The sequence below is a fragment of the Aureobasidium subglaciale genome (genome assembly GCF_000721755.1).
Source record: "Aureobasidium subglaciale EXF-2481 unplaced genomic scaffold scaffold_31, whole genome shotgun sequence".
NCBI classification, from domain to species: Eukaryota; Fungi; Ascomycota; class Dothideomycetes; order Dothideales; family Saccotheciaceae; genus Aureobasidium; species Aureobasidium subglaciale.
In genome coordinates, this window is record NW_013566964.1 from 194627 (window position 1) to 216697 (window position 22071).

The 22071-nt window shown below is 51.6% G+C and overlaps 7 protein-coding genes across 7 annotated transcripts; 3 read left to right on the top strand and 4 right to left on the bottom strand.

Moving 5' to 3' along the window:
• Positions 1-10: 10 nt before the first annotated feature.
• AUEXF2481DRAFT_70104 (uncharacterized protein) lies at positions 11-4013 on the bottom strand (the record flags this gene model as incomplete). Its single annotated transcript, XM_013484313.1, has 3 exons — positions 11-1051; positions 1111-3777; positions 3837-4013. The coding sequence occupies 3 exons, from the start codon at positions 4011-4013 to the stop codon at positions 11-13; spliced, it is 3885 nt and encodes a 1294-aa protein (XP_013339767.1).
• Positions 4014-5034: 1021 nt separating this feature from the next.
• Positions 5035-8782, top strand: AUEXF2481DRAFT_8730 (uncharacterized protein; the record flags this gene model as incomplete). The annotated part of the gene is made up of 3 exons (XM_013484270.1): positions 5035-7890; positions 7940-8316; positions 8368-8782. 3 exons carry the CDS (start codon positions 5035-5037, stop codon positions 8780-8782), a joined length of 3648 nt encoding a protein of 1215 aa, XP_013339724.1.
• Positions 8783-9417: 635 nt separating this feature from the next.
• Positions 9418-10404, bottom strand: AUEXF2481DRAFT_33258 (uncharacterized protein; the record flags this gene model as incomplete). The annotated part of the gene is made up of 1 exon (XM_013484288.1): positions 9418-10404. The coding sequence occupies one exon, from the start codon at positions 10402-10404 to the stop codon at positions 9418-9420; it is 987 nt and encodes a 328-aa protein (XP_013339742.1).
• A 2034-nt stretch (positions 10405-12438) lies between these two features.
• On the bottom strand, positions 12439-15255 carry AUEXF2481DRAFT_70137 (glycoside hydrolase family 47 protein; the record flags this gene model as incomplete). The annotated part of the gene is made up of 3 exons (XM_013484316.1): positions 12439-13656; positions 13726-14778; positions 14866-15255. 3 exons carry the CDS (start codon positions 15253-15255, stop codon positions 12439-12441), a joined length of 2661 nt encoding a protein of 886 aa, XP_013339770.1.
• Positions 15256-15742: 487 nt separating this feature from the next.
• Positions 15743-17760, bottom strand: AUEXF2481DRAFT_508291 (uncharacterized protein). The gene is made up of 3 exons (XM_013484346.1): positions 17475-17760; positions 16062-17415; positions 15743-16012 (listed from the first exon to the last, which is right to left on the bottom strand). The coding sequence occupies exons 1-3, from the start codon at positions 17514-17516 to the stop codon at positions 15783-15785; spliced, it is 1626 nt and encodes a 541-aa protein (XP_013339800.1). The 5' UTR covers positions 17517-17760; the 3' UTR covers positions 15743-15782.
• AUEXF2481DRAFT_44303 (uncharacterized protein) lies at positions 17750-19588 on the top strand. Its single transcript, XM_013484299.1, has 3 exons — positions 17750-17945; positions 18001-19157; positions 19215-19588. Exons 1-3 carry the CDS (start codon positions 17816-17818, stop codon positions 19503-19505), a joined length of 1578 nt encoding a protein of 525 aa, XP_013339753.1. The 5' UTR covers positions 17750-17815; the 3' UTR covers positions 19506-19588.
• A 297-nt stretch (positions 19589-19885) lies between these two features.
• On the top strand, positions 19886-21146 carry AUEXF2481DRAFT_8734 (uncharacterized protein; the record flags this gene model as incomplete). Its single annotated transcript, XM_013484271.1, has 6 exons — positions 19886-19954; positions 20005-20145; positions 20198-20372; positions 20422-20639; positions 20691-20831; positions 20883-21146. The coding sequence occupies 6 exons, from the start codon at positions 19886-19888 to the stop codon at positions 21144-21146; spliced, it is 1008 nt and encodes a 335-aa protein (XP_013339725.1).
• Between the last annotated feature and the right edge of the window lie 925 nt (positions 21147-22071).

Sequence of the window (22071 nt, forward strand, 5' to 3'; positions counted from 1 at the left end):
TACAGTAGGCTCAGGATTGATCAAGAGTTTGCGCCAAACACATAGCATGATACTTGCCCCTCAATCTTTGCAACTCTTCGTGTGTACCCATCTCTGCGATTTTGCCATCTTCGATCACAAAGATGACATCAGCATGTTTGATCGTACTCAGACGGTGCGCAACTGCTATGGTCGTCCTTCCAGCAGCAGCTTCATCGAGTGCTTTCTGTACCACCCTCTCGCTCTGTGTATCCAGTGCTGATGTCGCTTCATCGAGAAGCAATAGAGATGGTTTGCGTATAAGCGCTCGAGCTACCGCGATACGTTGGCGTTGGCCGCCACTGAATTGTAAACCGCGCGAGCCACAAGGTGTTGCAAGACCTTCTGGCAACGAGGTGACGAAGTCTATGGCGTTTGCTTGACGGCAAGCTTCCAGTACTTCTGCATCAGAAGGCTCGTAGTCCAGCCCAATAGTGATGTTTTGACGTACAGAGCCCAGGTAAAGTGGTGGTTCTTGCTGAACCAGTGACATACAGCTTCTGTACATATGTGGCGACATCAACGAGATATCATCGCCATTAAGGGTGATGCGACCAGTAGAGGGGTCGTAGAAGCGCTCGAGAAGAGCGATGATAGTACTTTTACCGCAGCCTGAGGGTCCGACAAAAGCAGCGTATGTTCCCGCAGGTATCTTCATCGAGATGTCGCGCAAGACTTTCGCCGTACCGCGTTGCTTGTATTGGAAGTCGACATGATCAAGCTCTAAGCTCACGTCATCTTTCTCCGCGCGAGGTCCGTTGCCGTCATTCTCTTCTGTCTCACATATGGTGGGTCTAATGGTTCGAAGCCAGAGTACGTAATTGACGCCACCTCTCGCTTTGGTGATCGAAGTCGTATATCCGAAGAATTGTGCAGCTCCTTGGCCACCAAAGATGACGCAAAGGAAGACTACAAAGAATTGGGTTGTCGAGTATTCGCCTTGTGCTATGAGTCGCGAGCCGTACCAGAACCCGAGCGCCATCACCAAGAAGTCTGCTGATTGAGAGAACGCGTAAGGAATCAAGGTCATCATCTATAATGACCATGCCTAGTTAGCAGATGTCCGTAACATGGTCTTTTGCTATCACTTACCAGACTCCGGATAACCTTGCTGACGATGGCATCCAGCGTCTCGCTGTATTCGCGCATGACCGAGCGCTCGAGTGCTAAGAAGCTGACGGTCCGGATAGACGAAACTGCCTCAGACGCCAGTCCAGCGCTACTCGCGAATTGCTCCTCGGTTGAAGCTTCTAGCTTCTGATCCAGTCTGATACGAATATATCCACCAGCAACGATGACTGTAAGTCCACCAAACACTAGCGTTAGACCAAGCTTCCACCCGAAAGCAATGGCTACTACACTAGTAGCTATGATATTGACCACTACATTGAGCATGAGACCGAGGTTGGCTGACATTAGCTCTTGTACCGATGAAGGGACGGAAGATAGCTTGGCAGTCAGGGCGCCAGAAGAGTTTTCAGGCCTGTCAAAGAAGTCTTGGTCGAAATGAACGATACGCTCGATCATCTCACGACGATAGCGATGAGTGAGAGTCTGACCAAGCGTATTGTATGCTACACCTATCAAGAAATAGCCGAAGAGGTTGACAATAGCCAGAACAAAAAACATAAGGGCATAGAAATCAGCCTGTCGTTTGGCTTCCGAGCCTTCAAGTGTAAAGACTCGGATCAGACGGGAGAAGATGATGGCTTGAGCCGGTTGTGTGCCTCCGACGGTCAAGTAAACCAACATTATGAGCAAATACCATGGATACAGGTCGGAATGCTCTCTTAGCATGATGAGGATACATTTGATGAGGGAGAAGTTGAGCGTGCCGGCAACAAGCTTATCTGCGGTGGATCCTGGCACGTCCGATCCGATTTCATTTTCCTTCGTTGATGCTGCGTCGATCTCGATGTCCGCCTTCTCAGCTTTCATAGGCTCTTCTGACCCGCTGAATGTTGTTTCAGGCTCTTTTTCGGCAACGGCAAATCCTAAGTCCTGCGCGCGTACCATGGCTGCGTAGAGACCATCGCGTTCAAGGAGCTCGCTATGAGTACCTTGCTCGACTACTCTTCCACTGATCATGACCGCGATATTGTCAGCTGCCATGACTGTAGCGAGCTTGTGTGCGATGATCAATGTCGTCTTGTTGATCGAGACTCTGTTGAGCGCAGCCTGAACCACTCTTTCTGCACGAGGATCAAGCGCACTTGTGGCCTCATCGAATAACAAAATTCTGGGATCGGCTACAATGCTTCTAGCGATAGAGATTCGCTGGCGTTGTCCGCCACTGAGCATGCTGGCTCGTTCTCCAAGCTGTGTGTTGTAGCCTTCGGGGAACCTTTGGATGAAGTCATGGGCATCGGCAGCCACACAAGCTCGCTGAATGAGTTGAGTCTGCTGTTCTTCGCTCAAGCCTAGTTGATCCCCGACCAGGCCTTTCGCAACGTTCGAAGTTACCGTGCCCTGGAAGAGGGTGGGTTCCTGCTGGACTAGTCTGATGTTGTTGCGCAGCCAGTTCGTGTTGAAGGTACTGATGTCATGGCCATCTAGCAGGATTTGTCCTGATGTTGGCTGATACCATCTTTCTAGTAGGCCAATCAACGTTGACTTGCCACATCCACTGGGTCCGACTAAGGCGGTAGTCCTTCCAGCAGGTATACGCAGGCTAAGATCTTGCAGTACAGGCGCCGTGGGTCGCGAAGGATATGAGAAAGACAAGTTGCGAATCTCGATGTCTCCGACACAATCATCAGGCATTATACCTTCGGGAGAGAGAGGATCGAGTAGAGATGGCTTATCGATGATTGCAAAAAGCTCTGCAGCGGCCGATGAAGCATTCGTGATGGCCTGTATCTGTGGCATAATGAGCAGTACAGAGGTCGCACCGAGTGTGACGCTCAGGATGACAGTAAGTACTGTGCCGACATCACCAATCTCGCCGCTGCGGAACATCCGAAAGCCTTGCCAGAACGCGAGCGAGGTGCCTGACATGACTAGAAATGTCTGCCCGCAGAACAAAACGCCGTAGATTAGCGACTTCTTTTTGCCCTCATTGTGTGCTGTTTGCAGATACTCATCATACCATTCGACAATTTTTGACTGTGCTCCAAAGGCGTGAATAGTCTTGACAGAGCTGATGGCATCTTGCGCCAGTGTTGCTGCCCTGGAATATATACGTGTGATCCGAGCCTCGATAGGTGCATCCAGACTGATGCATCCTCCGACGATCAAAACGATTGCAGGTACTATACTCATTGTGATGAGAGCAAGTTTCCATTGCACGGCCAGTGCAACGATGTAAGATGAGAAGAACAACGAAATACCCATGGCAAGAGAAAACAGCTTCTCAGCTATGCCTTGGTTGATCCGATGCCCATTCGTGGTGACCTGAGTAGCAGCAGATCCATTGCCCTGCAAGTCGAAATGCGAGATCTCTTTCCTCAACAGACTTTCAAGGAACTTTTTCCTCAATGAGTTGGTAGTTCTTGCAGCGGCGATGCAGATGCAAAGGGTTGCAACGTATCCAATCACGAAACGGCCGATGAACAAATACACGAAATAAAGGACCTGGCGGTTGATGTCACTTTGAAATTGGTTCGAGTTTCCTTGATCGACAGCGTAATCGTTGAAAGAGCTGGCCGACGAACCGAAGACCAACGTCATTAAAGGCAGAGCAGCACCAACCGCGATAGCGCCAAGAATGCCGATGGCATATAGGAGGTAGTCAAGACGATCGCCATACCGAAATATTCGCTGTGTGAGCCAATCATGGTTAGTCAAGCATGCAGAATATGCACGAATTGCGTACTCACGAAGTAGACCCCGATGCCTCCTCCTTTGCCTTCATCTTCATCTTTCCCCTCTGGAGTTCTGGATGAGCTTTGAGCCTGAGACGAAGACTTTCGTGATTCGGCTGTGTCCTTCGCATTGTCATCTAGAAGTTGTGATGCGTTAGGTGGCAGCTCTGGCCCAGTCGTCTGTGCAGCCATTGATGGATGAATTGAGTCAGTGTTTACAGGCCATATCTTATGTAGGAAAGCAGGAGCCTAGATGTCTTTAGACGTCAAACATTCCAGACTACCCCACAACTATCATGTACCCGAAATCTTGGAGGCTCTCACGATCTCCAAAGTCCTAAACCCGCGGACGTTGATACCGATATTTGCCCGCCTCTGAATCTTGCGATGGATCAAGCCACACTCGATGGACGTGAGTTATCAAGTCCTTGCCCCAAGGCTAGTAGACTTGGCCAATTTGTCCCTGGCAGGCAGCTGTATTCCTCTATCGACCAATCTGCCTGGTCAGTCACTGCCCGTCATCATCGTCGTATCGTCCTTATGCATGTGGACTTGATCTAGGTGTTCTCACGTGTCTAGTGCGATGACAGTACCTGCATCTGATAGAACACAAGTTGAATTAGTAAGGGATGTGATGCGGAGCTGCTTGCTGAGAGGCTGGAAATTCGCGGCGCGAAAATGACGCGGTCGCGCGGTGTTCCCCGTCGCGCTCCTTCTACCACAAGAGGGGCTTGTTGGGTTCGCTCAACTGGTCACAATCACCTCAAATTATGCATCTGATTGCATAACAACCGTGGATTCTTACAAACTCCAAGCGACTGACACTTAGTACGACTGGTCAAATTATTCCGCATGGAGCGTTGTGATAAACATGTTGCACAGCAGCTGCAGTGAAGCTGTGTCGCCAATGTGCATGTAGCGGCAGCCTGCATGTCCACCGCGAAGTGAAGATATGAACTTGCTGGGTCTTCAGTCTTCTCAGAGTTCACATCTTCATGGAGCTCCTCACTTTTCCGTCATCCACAGACCACCAACCATGTTGATGCATTCTCTGAACAATCAGTAGTCTGCACCCAAGCAACTTACAACGTTCCTTCGTCATACTGTACAACTCCTACCTTCAACTTTCGATTTCTTGAACTCCAAAATCCGGGCCTGTTGGAGTGCGCTTTCTCAGACACACTCGCAAGCTTGCGCCTCATCATCTTCAACTATGGAGGTGTTCATCAACAGCATTCCGGCGCACTGCACAGAGCGCGACCTGAAGCGTTTTCTGCGCTCTCCTCTCGCCGAATTCGGCATCACAGACTTTGTCTGCGAGAAATTAGGTAGCAAAGCCTGTGCTAAGCTCATCTTCTCGAACACGGACAAAGGCAAACGCTTTCTAAAGAACTATGGAAAATCCGTTGGTCAGCGAGCCCCTTTGTCTCAGCTTAGTATGAATGGTCACCGCATCAATCTTGCGGAGTCCAGAAACAAACCAGATGAATGGCTCCTCCGAAGTCTCAAGTCGAAAGCTGCGCAGCCCGGCGCCATGATGCAAAGTCGTCCTGCCACCCATCGTAACGCAACCTCAAGCTTCGAGATCTCCCATCTGCGTTGCGGAGTTTGGTCTTTTGTCGATGGTGAGCTTACGTTCGTGCAACACTTCATTGACTCAAGACGTGGAAGGGTCCTGTTCGGCCATCGTCAATTAGCTATTCTGTACAACGATGCAAGCGGTCATGATGATCAGTCTGCATCTCGCATCGACATCAACTACTTTGACATTGATACGGCAACCACCGGAAGCTACAAGGATCCAACCGTAACTTTCGGTCTGCAATTAGCTCCCAGGTTCTACCGCAACCCTACAGTCGACATTGCAGAGCTCATGGCTCGCGTTGGCTTGTGGGCTGGAGCGGGAGCGAAGTGGCAACCACAGAAACAGCGAGTCACCAGCATCAATCGGGCTCATAGCGAGGTCGTCGGTACCTCCTTTGTGTACCAGATTCAGCTCGCTGACTACAGACAATTACAAGAGGTCTCCCACCTCTTGAGGAACAATCGTCACACCTCATCGATGACCATCAATCATTCTACTCCGACTTTGTCTCCAAGCAACAATCTCACATCCTCCTTCAAGCGTCTGGACACGATTCTGGCCACCATGTACCCCTACAACTCTTTACCGTTTGATGTCAAGTTTCAAGTGCTCCGCTTGGCTCGGAACGGTGCATTACCGCCCGACCGAATCATTGAGATTCTCCCTACAATTGAACTTTTGAAGGCCAACCACGACGGTGCTGCAATCGTCGAATCGCTCAAACGCGTGTATCAGGGCCTCCACGCGCTCAGCCCCCACTCTGAAGCAGAGCTCTATTCCGTCAACACAATCACGAACAACTTGCTGGACTATGCACAGGAGTATGACAGATCAAAGTCGCAAAATCCATACGAGCTAGTCAATCGCCATGCACACATCGTGCTCGTGCACAAACTTACTGTGACAGTGTCTGGCGTATATCTGGAAGGTCCTGAGCCGGAAGTCAGCAACCGCGTACTCAGAGAGTATCAAGATCATTCTGATCATTTCATCCGAGTCACCTTCGTCGATGAAGATGGTGAGCCTGTTCACTTCGACAGTCAGTCCGATCAGACAGCAATCTACTCCCGCTTCCGCAAGTTTATGGAGTCAGAATACTTGGTTGCCGGAAGAGGTTACTCGTTCTTGGGCTTCTCGCATTCAAGCCTTCGTTCACAAACTTGCTGGTTCATGGCACCTTTCGTGTACCAAGGAAGAACACTGCGTGCACCAGAGCTTATCAGAAACCTTGGTGACTTCAGTCATATCCGCACTCCCGCCGGCTGCGCCGCACGGATTGGACAGGCTTTTACCGACACCACCGGTACGGTTCAGGTCGAAGCTGGTGTCCTGGGAAGGCTTCCAGACGTTGAACGCAATGGTCGCTGTTTTAGCGATGGATGCAGTACCATCTCGCTTGATCTTCTTCGTCAAGTTTGGCGCGTTTACGGGTCCGGACGTACCGTCAAGCCCGTCATCCTGCAGATTCGGTTCGCTGGCTCAAAGGGAGTCGTATCATTGGATTCACGTCTCCACGAGGAACAATTCAACATCCGGCCTTCTATGGAGAAGTTCATTGGCTCTGGCTCCACTACCCTAGAGGTCTGTGGTGCAGCATGGCGACCCTATCCCATGGTCCTCAACCGCCAATTCATCAAGATCCTGGAAGATCTCAATGTACCTCTGCACTCTTTCATGATGCTACAGAACAAGGCAATCGAGAAGTTGAGATCGATGACCACAAACACTTTCAACGCATCTTTCCTTCTCAACGACACGCAAACGAGCAAAGCCGCAAGGCTTCCCGGCCTCCTCGAGATATTGGCTGACATTGGCCTCGATTATCGTAAGGACACTTTCCTCCGGGGAGTCGTTGAGATGGCTGTGATTTCTAAGCTACGTGACATCAAATACAAAGGACGCATCCCTGTGCAGAATGGTATTACGCTCTACGGCATCATGGACGAGACAGGATTTCTTCGAGAAGGTCAGATCTATGTCGCGACTCAGAGCGCCCTCGACGAGCCCAGAAAGGTCCTCACGGGAGGCAAAGTCATCATCACGCGCTCGCCTGCACTACACCCTGGTGATATCAGAGTCGTTGAAGCTATCGACGTACCCGAAGGCTCTCCTCTCGAGCATCTGCGCAACTGTGTCGTCTTCAGTCAGCATGGCCAGCGCGATCTACCCAGTCAGCTCAGTGGTGGTGATCTTGATGGTGACCTGTACAACGTCATCTTCGAGCCCTCGTTAATGCCTCAAAGAGAGATTGCCCCACCTGCCGACTATGCCCGTGTCCCCGGTCGCGAACTTGACCGCGAAGTCACTATCCAGGATATGAGCAACTTCTTTGTCGAGTTCATGGAAACTGATCAGCTTGGTCAGATCTGTACCCGTCATCTCCAGCTCGCAGACCAGAAAGAAGCTGGTGTTTTTGATAATGACTGCGTTCAGCTCGCAAGTATGGCATCGACTGCTGTCGACTTTTCCAAGACCGGCATATCAGTAAGTCTAGCTAACATCTCAGAACATCATCATAAGCTAACGCTAGTAGGTGAGTATGATCAACGCACCACGCGCCCATCGTGCCAAACCTGATTTCATGGCTCCAAGCCCCCGAGTCATCGTGGAATCTGGTGGATTCGCAAGTTTCGAAGATGCAGTTGAGAATGATGAAGATCAGGAGGATGACCCCTTCGGCGACCTGGATGGTGTTCGGCCCATGCGCTACTACCGTAGTAACAAGGCACTTGGTCACCTATACCGTGCCATTGACGAGCACCAATTCTTGAAGAATATGCAGGATGCTACAAAACTCATCCTTGACCATGAGGATAATCTTCTTTCAACTCTCTGGACCTATGTTCATCAGCACACCGAGATTATCCAGTGGAGTCATCACCTAGATCTTGCCAGACAGATCAGAGATGGGTGAGTTCAGCCGAAAACAGTCACTATCCACACATACTGACCACTGCATAGATACGAGCAAGCCCTATTGCAGTCCCTCTACCAGTTCGCCTCTTCCCCTCGTCACCCTTTGACTGAGACCGAAATCTTCTCTGGCACTATCCTCGGCCGCGACGGCAGCAAGCAATCCAAGCGCCTCCGCGAAGCGACTCGAGCCATGCGCCAACAGCTCGAAGATGTCCTCACATTCACAATCTCTCGCATCATTGATGGTGACTACGATGACAATGACCGTAACGAAGAAGCTCTTCCCAGAGCCATCGCATGTCTTGCTGTGGGCACGGACGAACCTGCGCTGGGCGACAAGAAGGTGGGAAAGTTGCAGAGCTGGAAGTACATTGCTGCTGGTGTTTGCTTGAGAGAGATCAAGAGGTGGTATGCTATCGATATGGGAAGACACGCATTGCCTCGTGCTCGTGGCTCCTAAGTTGGAAAACCTTCGTCACTGAAGATGTCCAGAAGAACGGTGGGTTGCAGGTGCAGAGATTGACAGCAATGGAGGAAGGAGATTAATTAAGAAAGTGGAAAGAACGGACCGAGGAAGCAATACGTAATACCTTCCCACTAGGGATAAGCTTGCTATGAGACAGCAGAACTTGCTAGGTTTGATGTCAGTCTTCCCTCAATTTCTGTCTATCTGGGGTCAATGAGGCTGAACCAACACGAACTCCAGCAATGAAGGTAGGCTGGAAAGAAGGTTGTAGAAATGCATAAAGATTTCCAATCTGAGAGTCGTCGTTCATGGAGAGGGATAGAACAGGCTGATCTCTTTGACTCAGGTCACTCCACTGGAAATTACTCTGCATTCTGGCAGCTACATGAGATACGGAGATCGATCAAGAGCGTCGAACCCGGGCACCGACGATGGCCCACCACAGGTACAACACCCACTTGACTGGAAACCACTCTGCGGTCCGACGGAGATTATAGCATATAGAGGTCCACAAAGAGAGTCGACCCGGGCACCAACGCCATCCCGCACCAGGCACAATACCTATGGCCCCTGACCTCCTATCTGCAGACCCATCTCTTCTGACGGGCAATCTGACTGGCACTGACCCGCTAATCTGCCATGCTTGAGCGCAGGACAACGGTATCCTCAAGCAACGAACTATCCTCCTGACCCTCTTCATTCTGTCTGCGAACAGCTCTGGCGGACTGAGCGAGACGGCGGTTCAACTCGACACGAAGGGTGTCACTGTAGCTGACGCCATCTTCCCACTCCATGATCTCCGCAAGATTGGCATCGCTAGACATACCCAAGATGGCGTAGTTCAGGAGCTGACGCTGAGCGACAAGATGGGCACGAACATAAGCCACAATCTCGATGGAGATGGTGGAAGGTACAATGGTGAGCGCCATCAGGCCGGTATTGAGCACGTCGTCTTCACCAGTGGTGTAACGGCGGGAGATGGCGATGGTGAGGACGCTGAGGTTGGGCAGGCTCTTGGTGATGAAGCTGGCGGTCTCGCTGACACAGGCGACCGACCAGTCACTCTTGCCGACGTCGATGTACAGGGTACGGATCAACTTGCAGGTTTGCTCTGACAAACAGTGTCCGAAGATGTACTGGATGTCATCCTTGAAACCGTTGTCAGGCGTGTAGACTGAGATGTCGGCGATGGACCAGGCGATAGGGAGGACTTCGCTGCGGAGAAGACGACAGGTACCTCCGAGAGCCAGGAGACCGTCGATGTTGGCATGGTGAACGGCTCTCTTGCGTACTTCTGGACCGTATCTGAAGAGGACATCGACGAGTGAGATGACGCGGCCTGTACGGTCCTGCTCGTACTCCATGGTGTCGCGGGTCCATGCAATGACTGGAACAACGTCTTCTTCGAGATCCGAGTCGCCGGCCTCAAAGACAGACAGTAAGTCTATAGACGTGACACCAGTCTGCTGACTGCCTTCGAAAGCGTAGACGACACGCTTGTTGCTGGCGAAAGCTTCTTCGAGCAAGAAGCTGTAGATGATGAGACGCACTTCCGGAGCGAGGCCCACGAAGGAAGCCATTTTGTTCTTGCGGTAGGTGACGATGTTGTTTGCCATGTTTGTGATCTAACAAAGATGGAAGAAAGGTAAATGGTGTCGTCGTGTGAAGAGACAAGACAGCAGTGTCGTGCGAAGAAGAAGACGAAAGACCACAATCTCGTGTGAAGAAGAAGACGAAAGACGAAAGACGACACTCTCGTGGGAAGAAGGAGAAGAAGAAGACTAAAGACGACACTCTCGTGTGAAGAAAAAGCGAGACACCGTGAGTCGCTGTTTCGACGCAACATCCGTCGTCCAAACGCAGGGTATCGTCACGGCAAATGGCTGCCCCGAACTTTGCTGGTTCCCTTATAACACTAAAAAACTTATACTGGTTGATTATCTTCGAACGTTACATCCTAAGACATACACCGGAGCATACTCTTTCTCACGTTATCGTGGCTACGAGAGAAGGGAAGGGAAGATATAATAGTAAAACTGTTCTTTCCGATACTTTTTGCCAGAGACTACTTAAGACGCCAACGTCTCCGATAATCATCATCACAACGTCCTCAATGGCGACCACAATCAGCTGGATATGATTCCGCTTTGACAACACTATGACGCAGAAGTCTTGTGTGCACACGTAGAAGACGGAGCGCAGAAGACGAAACGCGGGTCCCGATCGCGTTCTTTGGGCTCTCGACGCTCGTGGTGCCGAGCTGATGCAGCGACTAATCACGGAGGCGAGGCACAAGAGCGTATTCCTCGTACCTACGACGGGGTAGTACGCAGAAGTCTTGTGTCAGACAGCGCCGTACACACAGAGGATGAACCGCGGGTCCCAAACCCATCATCTAGTCTTAACGCTCGTGGTACCGAGTTGATACTTCAGTTGATCACTGAAGCAAGGCACGAGAACGTACTTCCCGAACTCACGACAAGAGCATACACAGAAGACGGACCACGGGTCCAGAACGCATTGTATAGCCCTCCACGCTCGTGGTGTCGTGGCTATCACTGTAGTTTTATCACGGAGACGAGGCACGAGAACATACTCATCATACTTGCGACGGGAAAGTAGTCAGACCTCTCACGGTGTGAGGTGATGCCTGAGAGACGTGTCGTATGGGCCTGGTTGGTGACGCTGTCAGAGCCATGGATGTTAATGTCTTCCGGCAGCTAAGCAGTAGGGAGTCGTGAGCAACCGTGTTTAGCTTCAACAGGTCTGGAGGTGTGAAGATGGCTGTACTACTGGATTTCGGCCCTTGAAGCAGAGGCATCCGAATGAGTAATGTCATGAAGCTCGGTCAAAGTGATTTTGTGGTGGCATAAGGTTGGACATTGCTTCATTTCCTTTGTTACTTATCGAGCTGGCTATCTCTTGGCTTTAGTGGCAGCAAACGCGCTGCTGATGTTGTGCCATGAGATGTCAGAGACCAGGGATGACATCGTATCGATGTCGCTACTTGATTCCTCATTCCTGCTGCCACGACCCCTTCTCTCTCTCCAAGGCTGTAATCATGCAAGCTGACAAAGTTCAGGTAAGCTTGGGCACCCAAAGTGATACCAAGCAATCTCAATGTTGCTGTTGTCGGCAGTGTGCCTACCTCGGAGTCAAAAGTGAAGTCTGGATCCTCTTCCTTGGATCAGTTTCGCCAGCACCAAGTCAGCTCGATGATTGAGCCTTCATAGGGAAGAGGAAGACCATGTATTGGAACCAAACTCCGTCTCAAATGTCTTCTGTGGTGTGAGGGTTTGTTGGCGGGGATGCTCGGTGGCTTGTACTCGATAGCAAAAGACATAGGGGCTTGGGTCCAGTTTCGAGTCGCGGCTTGATCGAAATCATTCTACTCTTTTCGCCTACACTTTCGTTTTGTCTATGCCTCTTTTATGTCTGATGCTCGTCTGTCTCACGATAACTCCTTCAAAACCGGTTCGTCCTCGTCTTGTTGAACTTCAGCTTTTGCACATTTCACATTGAAACAAGCTTTGCTAGGAGATTGCGTTTTTCATGGAAGGGTGACTGATATACAAAAAAAAAAGGTGCTCATATCAATCCTACTTTTGTGCCTTTTTGCATGAGAACTCGCAAATGGAAAAAAAAATACCTCAAGTCTCCTCCACATCTGCAACACCAGCAGCAGGCACAGAATACACGGGAGCATCCGGTCTTCTAAAAGGATGTGCCTCGGTATTCAACACCCACTCGTCCAAACTAATAACCCCTTCCTCTTCAAACAGCAAGTAGAAATACTTCAACGTCTCCGCCAACCAGAAACTCTCTTCGCTATCCACCTGTCCAGGAACGGTTTTGGTAACGTCATCGAGAGCAGAAGCTCCATAAGTTGTATGCGTGTATTTTTGGACGGCCAAGAACATTTGCCAGCCTACTTCCCTCCAGTGTGCGTCGCCGGTGATGCGGTAGAGGTAGAAGATCGATTCTATGGCTTCGGGGCGAAGGATGTAACTTCGAGAGAGCAGACGTGTCATTCCTGGGGGCAGACGTTCTTCACTGATGCGTGCGAGGACGAATTCTTCATGGGTAGGGGGCGTGGGAGGGGTGTATTCCACACGAGCGGCATCGGCAGGCGTAGCGACATCAAGCTCCGGGATACTATTCGGCACCGCAGGAGCAGGGACATGGTCAATCGTAGCGGCAGGGCCATCTAGATCTCTCTTTGCACCCACTTGAGGCGCATTGCGGTCACCTCCTAGTGGATTCGCGAGGTTGACTTGCGTGCGGGTTGCAGCGTATGGGTCTAGTTCTTCCCAGTACTTTGTCTTGTTCCACTTGCAGTCTGTCATGCTGTCGCATTTGGAGACTAGGAAGTGTTCGGGCATGATTCCGGTGACTGTGGCATTGTAGGCCCACACACAGCCTTCGGCGAGTTTGGCACCTAGCTCGAGGTCCTCTTCGCGGCCAAAGATTTTTGCTCCCATGGCGTACATACCGCCGGCGAAACAGGTGAGGTGGGCACCTTCGGCTTTGAGTGCGCCCTCTACGGTGCCTTCTACGCTGGGTGCGCGAGCGGTATACTCGCCTGCAAAGAGGATGTCTGCGTTCTCAGGCGTCATGGGTCGAAAGAGAAGGTGCTTGGTGACGGCATCGATAGACTGCTCATACAGAGTTTTGTATTTACCCTCCAAGCCGCCGAGCAGGAGGTACTGCTTGGGGAAGTATTCGTAAAGAGAGTCAGCCATGCCACCGATGGTAAAGGTGTCATGACCCCCACCACTGCTTGAGGCCAATCCACGAGGAACGCAGACTTCCTTCTGCAGAGTATGCATCTTGGCCTGTGTCTCCTTCTGGAAGACGTCCTCGGCAGCCTTCTCCTTCTGATTCTCGACGTCACCAATTTGACGCTTGTTGAGTTCTGCGCTGTTGGAGTCGAGTACGGCAGCCTTTACCTGGGGGTTGTCGAGATCACCTTCGGTCAGAGGGTCGTCCCAGCCGATGATCTTGCCCACTCCAGCAGCAGAAGCTGCACCCATTCGCGAACCGCCAGCATTGACAGGCTGAGAAGAGCCATCTTTCTCCGTGGAAGCACCAGTCCTTGTACCTTGACCCTGAGTGACTGGGCGCTCGGGAACTACTGGCTCTCCATCACCCACTGCAACGTCACCGTCCTTTCCAGCAGGGTGAGAGTAGTGAGATTTGATTTGAGCGGGCTTCTCGCAGCCAGAAGCATCGACATGAACAGGGAATAAGCCGGGAATCAGTGTGGCGTTAACACCCGAAGCGTTCTGCCATTCTAAGAAAGCATCAGTGATGCGGTCAATAGCATCGTAATACTTGGGCTCCTTCGTGAGCTGCGCAAGACGAGTGAACTCGACGGAAAGAGAGCCCAGCTCAGCCAGGACAACATGAGTACCAGCACGATGGGGCTGAGAAGCAAAAGTTGGCATCCAGCGATAGAACGTAACAGGCATTCTGTTAGGTGTGTCGAAAGAGCCCATCAAGACATCAGCAAGTTCGACAGCCTTGTCCAGCAGAACCTTGTGTTTAGCACCACTCAGATCATAAGCTGAGAGCATGCCACCAAGATAACGAATAGTCGTCTCGAAGAGAGGAATGTCCTTTCTTTGGGAAGTTGTAAAGTCGATTTTGCCGACTGCCTTGACAGCTTCTTCGAAGTCGTCCTTGAGGCCAACGATCCAGAGTGTGTCCAAGGCATCAACCAGAGTGGCAGCCCAACCACAGAAAGGATCACGGGATCCTCCAGAGACAGGTCTGACCTCATCCTTCAACCAAGCCTTTGACCGGTACCCACTCCAGGAGTGTGAAACAGCACCCTCGATGATCTTGAGCTTCTCTTCTCTATCAGCCTTATCCGCAGACGACTCTTTCTTGAACTTGTGCTGGATACGAGGGATGGCCTTGGGAGTGCCAGTAGGGAGCTGGATGGTTGTTGCGACAGGGAAATGCTCATCTTGCCTAGACCAGTGTATCTCAGGCACGCTGACCTGGCCTTGGTTGGTTGGTGGGATCTCAAATCTGCCTTCGCCAATCTCTGTCATATCGTCCAGTTCGTGTACGGGAGGTAGCATGGCAGCAGCATCTTGAAGAGGGGTTCGTGTGGGTGTTTCTGTCGCAACGGCAGCGGAGGAAGTGGTCGTCTTCTCAGTCGACGGCTTCGGTGCTTCGGCGACGATCTTCGTAGTAGCAGGAGCTGCTTTGGTGGTCGGGAGGGGCGGTAGAACTCCCAGTATATCCTCTTTCGTCGGTTCGTCAGGCTTGATCAGGTCAAGACCAGCTTGAACCTTCTCCTTAGCCGCGGCTGCTGCATCATTACCGGCAGCTTTCAACGATCCTGCACCAATTGCCGAAGGAAGGTCTATACCACCGTGTCCTATGAAGTAATATGTAGCGAGGATAGCAATGACTGTGAAGGCTATGAAGGCCCTGTAACGTCTATACCGAATCATGGCGGCTGATTATGCGCGCACCGAGGTGGTCGAAACGGTCGTGTGACTTATCTCCGAGACAAAAAGACGGGGAAGATTGACCTGTGTCCACGTCCGCTCGCTTAACCGGAAGGGAGCGCTGGCGTCCTAGAATAAAAGAATAGGAGTAGAGGGACGAGACAAAAGTCGGTACAGAGTAGGAGAAGGAACAGGAACAGCAGCGAGGTACAATACGACAAGACAGGTAGTGTATGGAATTAAGCTGTTGAGACTCTTGGCCCGTTCGATGCCAAGCGTCTAATCCGCGGTATGGGAATGTGGAGTCAGGTCACTCTCTCGACCTTGCCTTTCTGCCTGTGTCAAGGGTGCAACATTGTAGCCATGACTGGAACCAGGTTCGCTTATGGAGCATACCCTTTACCCAATCGACACGGAACAGCGATTTCACCTACTGAGAGCGATGCATAAGTCGAAATGTAAGAAATGCTGCAACTCGGCGCATTGTGCCATGATCGTCATGAATACTTTTATCTGACTTTGACTTTTGTTTACTCCATCTGCTCTCCACCAGGACCAGGGGCTCTGCCCATTTGTCTGGCCTTGAGCATCTCGTCGCAAAGTAGTAGGTTTGATGCAATACCAGAGGCTGATGCAATGCAGTTGCGGAGTACACGGAATGAGTCGTAGACACCCTCTTGCGTAGGGTCCATGGGCTCGCCTGTCGTCAAGTTGAGACCGACAATGTTGCCCTCTGCTTGCTCGTCTTGCAGAGCGGCGACTACACAAATTAGCATTTTCCTCATTTCTATCGAGTGAACATGACTTACTTGAGTCTTGCACATCGTGACCTGAGTTGGCAGCAAGAGTCTTGGGGATGACGAGGAGAGCATCCGCGAATGCATCAACACCCCACTTGGCCTTGCCCTTGACCGTCTTGCGGAATGCTTCGCTGTTCAAGTGTGCATGTGCGGCAATCTGGAAGGCACCACCACCAGGTACGACGCTACCATCAACAATCATGTTGTAGACACTGCGAAGACCATCACGGACGGCATCCTTGATCTGGGCGATTGTGTGTGCGTTGGGACCCTTGATGAGGAGGGTGACTGACTTGGGCTCCTTGACATCCTCGATGAAGGTGTACTTCTCCTCACCAAGCTGGTGCTCGTAGACGTTTCCGGCGTAACCAAGAACATCGGGTGTGAGGTCATCGACACTGTTCTGGGCAATACCACCACAGATGAGCTGCAGTCTCTCCATGTTTCTTCTCTTTGCGCGGCGCAGGGCGAAAATGCCGTTCTTGACCAGGACATCCAAACTCAAGGGGTCAATGCCCTTCTGGTTGATGATGACAAAGCCCTTGGTGCCGTCGGTGCCGCAGACCTCCTTCTTCAGCTCGACAATCTTGCGCAACTTCTCGTCGACGAATCTGCGCTCGCTCTCGACAAGCTTCTCTCTTTGGTCGGCGCTCGAGTAGTAGAAGCCAGAGTTGATCTCGGACTTTTCGTATTCCAGACTGACGTTCAGGGTGAGGATGAAAGCGTTTTCAACACGCTTGGGCATATCGGGGTGTCTGGCACCGTGGTCGAGGGCGAGACCACGAATGAGTTGTGTGTCGGCGGCGGTACGATGTTGCATGGTCATGATCTCAACCATGTGCAGATCGGGCTTAGCAGGAGCGTTGTAGATGGCGAGGACAGCATCGACGATATCAGGGGTGAGTTGTTCGGCCAGGGTGGCATTGATCTTTGTGGAGAGCGAGGTACGGGCAACGGAGAGGAGCAATTCGCGGTCAACTTCGCGCTCGAGCTTGAAGTCGTCAAGGAACTTGAGGGTCTCGGTCTTTGCAAGGTCGTAGCCGTCGGTGATGACTCTGGGGTGGAGGCCTTCGGAGATGTAGCGTTGAGCCTGCTTGAGGAGCTCGCCGATGAGGATGACAGCAGAGGTGGTACCGTCACCAGTGATCTCGTCCTGAGCGGTGGCAGCGCGGGCAATCATGACGGCGGTGGGGTTCTGGATCTGCATCTCGCGCAGCAAGACACTGCCGTCCTTTGTGAGCTTGATACCGCCAGCGCCATCGACCAGCATCTTCAGCGTGCCCGAAGGACCCAGGTTCGAGGCGAGGACACCTTGGAGACCTTCGCCGGCAGCGATGTTGACGCTCAAGGCCTCACCACGGCGCTGTATATATCCTGTCAGTCTATGTTTGGCAGGCGCATAATAATAATTCGGCGACGCACCCTTGATTCGGCCTTGGGGTTGAGGAGTTGGGCTGCAGACATGGCGATGGTATGTGGTTATTACTACGCCTGGAATCTGACAAAGACCCTGTGATTAAGCAGAGTAAATGGGCAGAGTAGCTGGAAACAGTATCTCCTGCTTGCAGCACCGCCAACTTTCTCGCAGTCTCGCAGTCTCGCATCGGACCCTCAGCCCTACGGCGGCCGCAAGCTTGGGTCTTGGCAAAAACTTCGAATTTCGGTCCTCCAGCTTTTTTCTCTGCTTCGACGTAAAGAGTTCATCCGACGAGAGACCTTTGCGCGCCGCCATATATTAACTACGACAACGTATTATTGGCGCCATGTCTGTCGACTACCTTTTGCACGAGTCCGGTGTGGGCTATGCCATCTTCAAGGTCCGCATGCAGGCCGACTCGGTCGGTCAGCGCCTCAAGGAAGTCCAGGAGCAGTCGCAGGACCTCGCAAAGTTCGGTATTGCCTCCCACATGCTGTCATCTCGTCTGCGCACCTCTCTAATCCCCCGTAGGCAAGATGGTCGAGCTTGTCTCCTTCGCTCCTTTCCAGGGTGCCGCCCAGGCCCTTGAGAACGCCAACCTCGTCTCCGAAGGCATCATGTCCGACTACCTGAAGACCGTCCTCGAGGCCAACATGCCCAAGGCCAGCAAGAAGAACAAGACTGTCCTCGGTGTTACCGACAGAGGTCTTGCCGGAAGCATCAAGGCCGGTTTCCCTTCGCTCGAGTGCGAGACTTCTGAGACTTCCGAAGTCTGCGCCGACCTCCTCCGTGGCCTGAGACTTCACGCCGAGAAGCTGCTCAAGCAGCTCCAGATCGGTGATGTCGACCGCGCTCAGCTCGGTCTTGGTCACGCCTACTCGCGTGCCAAGGTGAAGTTCAGCGTCCAGAAGAACGACAACCACATCATCCAGGCCATTGCTACCATCGATCATCTCGACAAGGCTACTAACCTGTTCTCCATGCGTGTTCGCGAATGGTACGGCTGGCACTTCCCCGAGCTGGTCAAGGTCGTCTCGGACAACACAAAGTACGCCCAGCTCGCTCTTTTGATCAAGGACAAGAAGGAGCTCACCGAGGACAACCTGCACGACATTGCCGCCATCGTCGACGACGACGAGGCCGTCGCCCGCAGCATCCTCGACGCTGCAAAGGTTTCCATGGGTCAGGATATCTCCGACGCTGACATGGAGAACGTCATGGCCTTTGCTGAGCGCGTCGTTTCGCTCAACAAGTACCGCAAGTCGGTTGGCAACTATCTCGTTTCCAAGATGAGCATTGTCGCCCCCAACTTGGCTGCTCTCATCGGCGAGACCGTCGGTGCCCGTCTCATTTCCAAGGCTGGTTCCTTGACCAACCTCGCAAAGTACCCCGCCTCTACCGTCCAGATTCTCGGTGCCGAGAAGGCCCTCTTCAGAGCCCTCAAGACCAAGGGCAACACCCCCAAGTTCGGTATCATCTACCACTCTTCCTTCATCGGTCGTGCTGGAGCCAAGAACAAGGGTCGTATCTCTCGTTTCCTTGCCAACAAGACCTCGATCGCCTCAAGAATCGACAACTTCTCAGAGACTCCCACCACCAAGTTTGGTGAGGCTCTCAAGGCACAGGTTGAGGAGAGATTGAACTTCTACGCCACTGGCGAGGCCCCCACCAAGAACGAGCAAGCAATGGTAAGCATCAATACATGATTCCGAATGAACGAACACATGAAACTAACAACCTGCTAGCAAGCCGCAATGAACGCTGTTCTTGGAGACATCAACATCGCAGACCCTACCGCTGGTGCTTCCGAAGACGTCGAGATGGCTGATGGTGTCACTTCTGCCGCAACTGAGCAGGCCGTCCGCAAGGAGAAGTCCAAGGACGAGAAGAAGAAGGAGAAGAAGGACAAGAAGAGAAAGTCAATCGGCGCCGACTCAGACGACGAAGCCGACAAGAAGGAAAAGAAGAAGAAGCGCAAGAGCGAGGGTGTTGACGGTGACAAGAAGGAGAAGAAGAAGTCAAGGAAGAGCATGTAAGCTGGCGTATCTCATACAAAAGCCATCTTGTCGGAGTAGCGGCGTCGTCGGCGTTGAGGTTTTGGGCTAAAGAGAGTGGGAAAGCATTATTTTGTCTATTTGATTTCCAAAAATGCCTCCTTTCGTGGGACACGAGGCAGTTTACCTAGCTGTACAAAACGCATGAATGATTTTTATTTCACTTCAATCTGTCTAATAGTCTATGTGCTTGGATTGAACAGCTATACCTGCTATGCTTGCTTGATCGTTACCTCCAGGTACTTCCTTCCAGAAGGAAAGGCTTGGCGACCTCAGACCTCGCTTCACGGCTTCTGGAAAGTCCATCCAGAGAAAAGCTCCGACTTCCAACAAACCATTTCCATCTCAAACTGAGCAAAGCCATGGCCGACGAGAACAAAAAGCGTGCCGTCCCTGCGGGTGGTGCTGAACAAGCGAACAAGAAGACCAAGGTAAAAATCTGCATTCCGGGATTTGGTAAGTAATTCTGACAAGTCAGTAGAAGCAATGGCGTGTGCCTCGTAAGGTCGACCAATTCGCAAATCAGAAGAACATCCTGCCGGGTGACCAGGGTATCTGGGCCACGTGCGATAAAGGCAGAGAGGGCAAATGTACCGCTGAGCTTCGCGATCTTTTTAACGAGGTATGTATTTGATTGTGGCAACTTTTAAAATCTACTAATATTTCAATTGCAGTACGCTCAACTGCTTTATAGCGATGAGCTGGCTGCCGAAGCTGGCGCAGCAGGATCTGATGATGAGGGTGATGGTGAGATCAACATTGAAGCCGACATTCAACAAGAACTCGCAGACATCCGCAAGCCTCAAACAAAACCTCTGTTCTGGTCAATCAAGCTCGATGTACAGTGCGGTGAGTACCATCTATCCAATGTAATATTACCATACTAATACAGACTCAGTCATCTTCTTCAAGACCAGAGCACCTGTGGAGCCAGTATCATTCGTACGAAGAATTTGTGAGGATGCCGCCAAACAGAATGCTCCCAAGCGTACCAGATTCTGCAACCGCCTGAGTCCGATGAGTCTTATGGGTAAGGCCACCGAAGACGGTCTGGAAAGAGTAGCCAAGGAAGTTCTCGCGCCTCACTTCCATCAAGAACCGCATGTGCCTAAAAAGGTCAGTATTCCAGTAATTTGTCGCGTTGTCATTCCCTGATGGACTGTCTAGTTCGCTATCCGCCCTACGATCCGCAACCACAACGTCATGAAGCGTATGGACATCATCCAAAAGGTTGCATCTGCTGTAGGTCCAGGCCATCAAGTCGACCTCAAAAACCCCGACCTCCTTATTATGGTGGAAGTCTACACTGTAAGTCGTTATAAATCTACATATTGTACCACATGTACTCAACCCTCGCAGAGTATTTGTGGTATCAGCGTCGTGCCCAATGACTACGACGCACTAAAACGATACAATCTTGCGGAGATCTTCGAGCCTACCCCTAAGGAGCAACCAAAGAAGAAGGTCGAGGCACCCAAGGTTGAGTCCGCTGAAGCCATCAAGACGGATGTCGATGTCAAGACCGAGACTCCGGCCGTCAAGGAGGAAATCGAGGTCCCTGCTGTCAAAGAAGCGGCCGAGACTGAGACTGTAGCCGTGAAAGACGAGACAAGCGAGGCTTGAGCCATGGCAGCTTTACGAAAATGAACACTCGAAACAGAGACTTATTCAACACAATACACCTCGGCTCTGCCAACAGCTTCCGGAGACATCAAGCAGACTGCATCCTAACCATGAGTAGGCAGAGTGAAGTATAAATCAGCCAGGGACTTTTCTTATCATATAGCAAGCCTCAGGGAGCCTGGACCCCCAGCATGAATACCCTTCGCGCCAAGCGGACAGCCTGGCGGCTCCTTCACTCAAGCATATCGCTGCCTTGTGCACGTACCTGCATGACGCGCGGAGATGCTGATTTTCATCACGTTTCGCGACCGGAGAAGTGAGTCTTGAGGGTGGAGTTCGAGGAGGTTGGTTGAGCTCTTGATCTATGCTGTGGCAGAATCAGTAAAGATAAACGCGAACATTAACAAGTCTCCGATATTGTGACTTCTCCGGTTTGCTCCCAGGAGATGGCGATATTTTGTAGGTGTAGCCTCTTCGAAGCGTATGCAGCACCCGCATGGTATGCCCCAGGTAGAGACGAGAGTACGGAAGTTACCTGATAAGAACTTGCTTTGTCGGTCCGTTCGGCTTGCGCGCTGCAAATCCACTGACCTGCCTTAGTAGCGATCAACATAATTGCGTCCACGCTGCTGCTCACAGTACCTCTGGTAAAGACTCTTACAGTTGTGCGTCCCTCTCAAGTGGTCTGCGTTGTCATCAGGCTACACTCATATCACTCAAGACTTCTTACGAAGAGGAGACAGGTCTGTACGCAGATAGATGGTAATAAATCCGACAACAGCATTTCCGCGGAGGCTCTATCAACCAAGCACGATACACCCCTGCCATGGATCTCTTTACTGATTGTCTTGAGCACAGTGACTTGGCTTCCAGACTCGCAAAGAATGCATGTGGCTTTACGCCTCGATGTTAAGCTCCACGTTGG

Excerpts from the sequence above, each read along its gene's own strand:
- AUEXF2481DRAFT_508291 (XM_013484346.1), bottom strand. The coding sequence starts at position 17,516 with ATGTCTGCAGCCCAACTCCTCAACCCCAAGGCCGAATCAAGG. Across the intron at positions 17,416-17,474 it reads ACCCCAAGGCCGAATCAAGG|CGCCGTGGTGAGGCCTTGAG; the intron begins GTGCGTCGCCGA and ends GGATATATACAG. Across the intron at positions 16,013-16,061 it reads TCACGATGTGCAAGACTCAA|TCGCCGCTCTGCAAGACGAG; the intron begins GTAAGTCATGTT and ends TAATTTGTGTAG.
- AUEXF2481DRAFT_44303 (XM_013484299.1), top strand. The coding sequence starts at position 17,816 with ATGTCTGTCGACTACCTTTTGCACGAGTCCGGTGTGGGCTATGCCATC. Across the intron at positions 17,946-18,000 it reads GCAGGACCTCGCAAAGTTCG|GCAAGATGGTCGAGCTTGTC; the intron begins GTATTGCCTCCC and ends AATCCCCCGTAG. Across the intron at positions 19,158-19,214 it reads CCAAGAACGAGCAAGCAATG|CAAGCCGCAATGAACGCTGT; the intron begins GTAAGCATCAAT and ends ACAACCTGCTAG.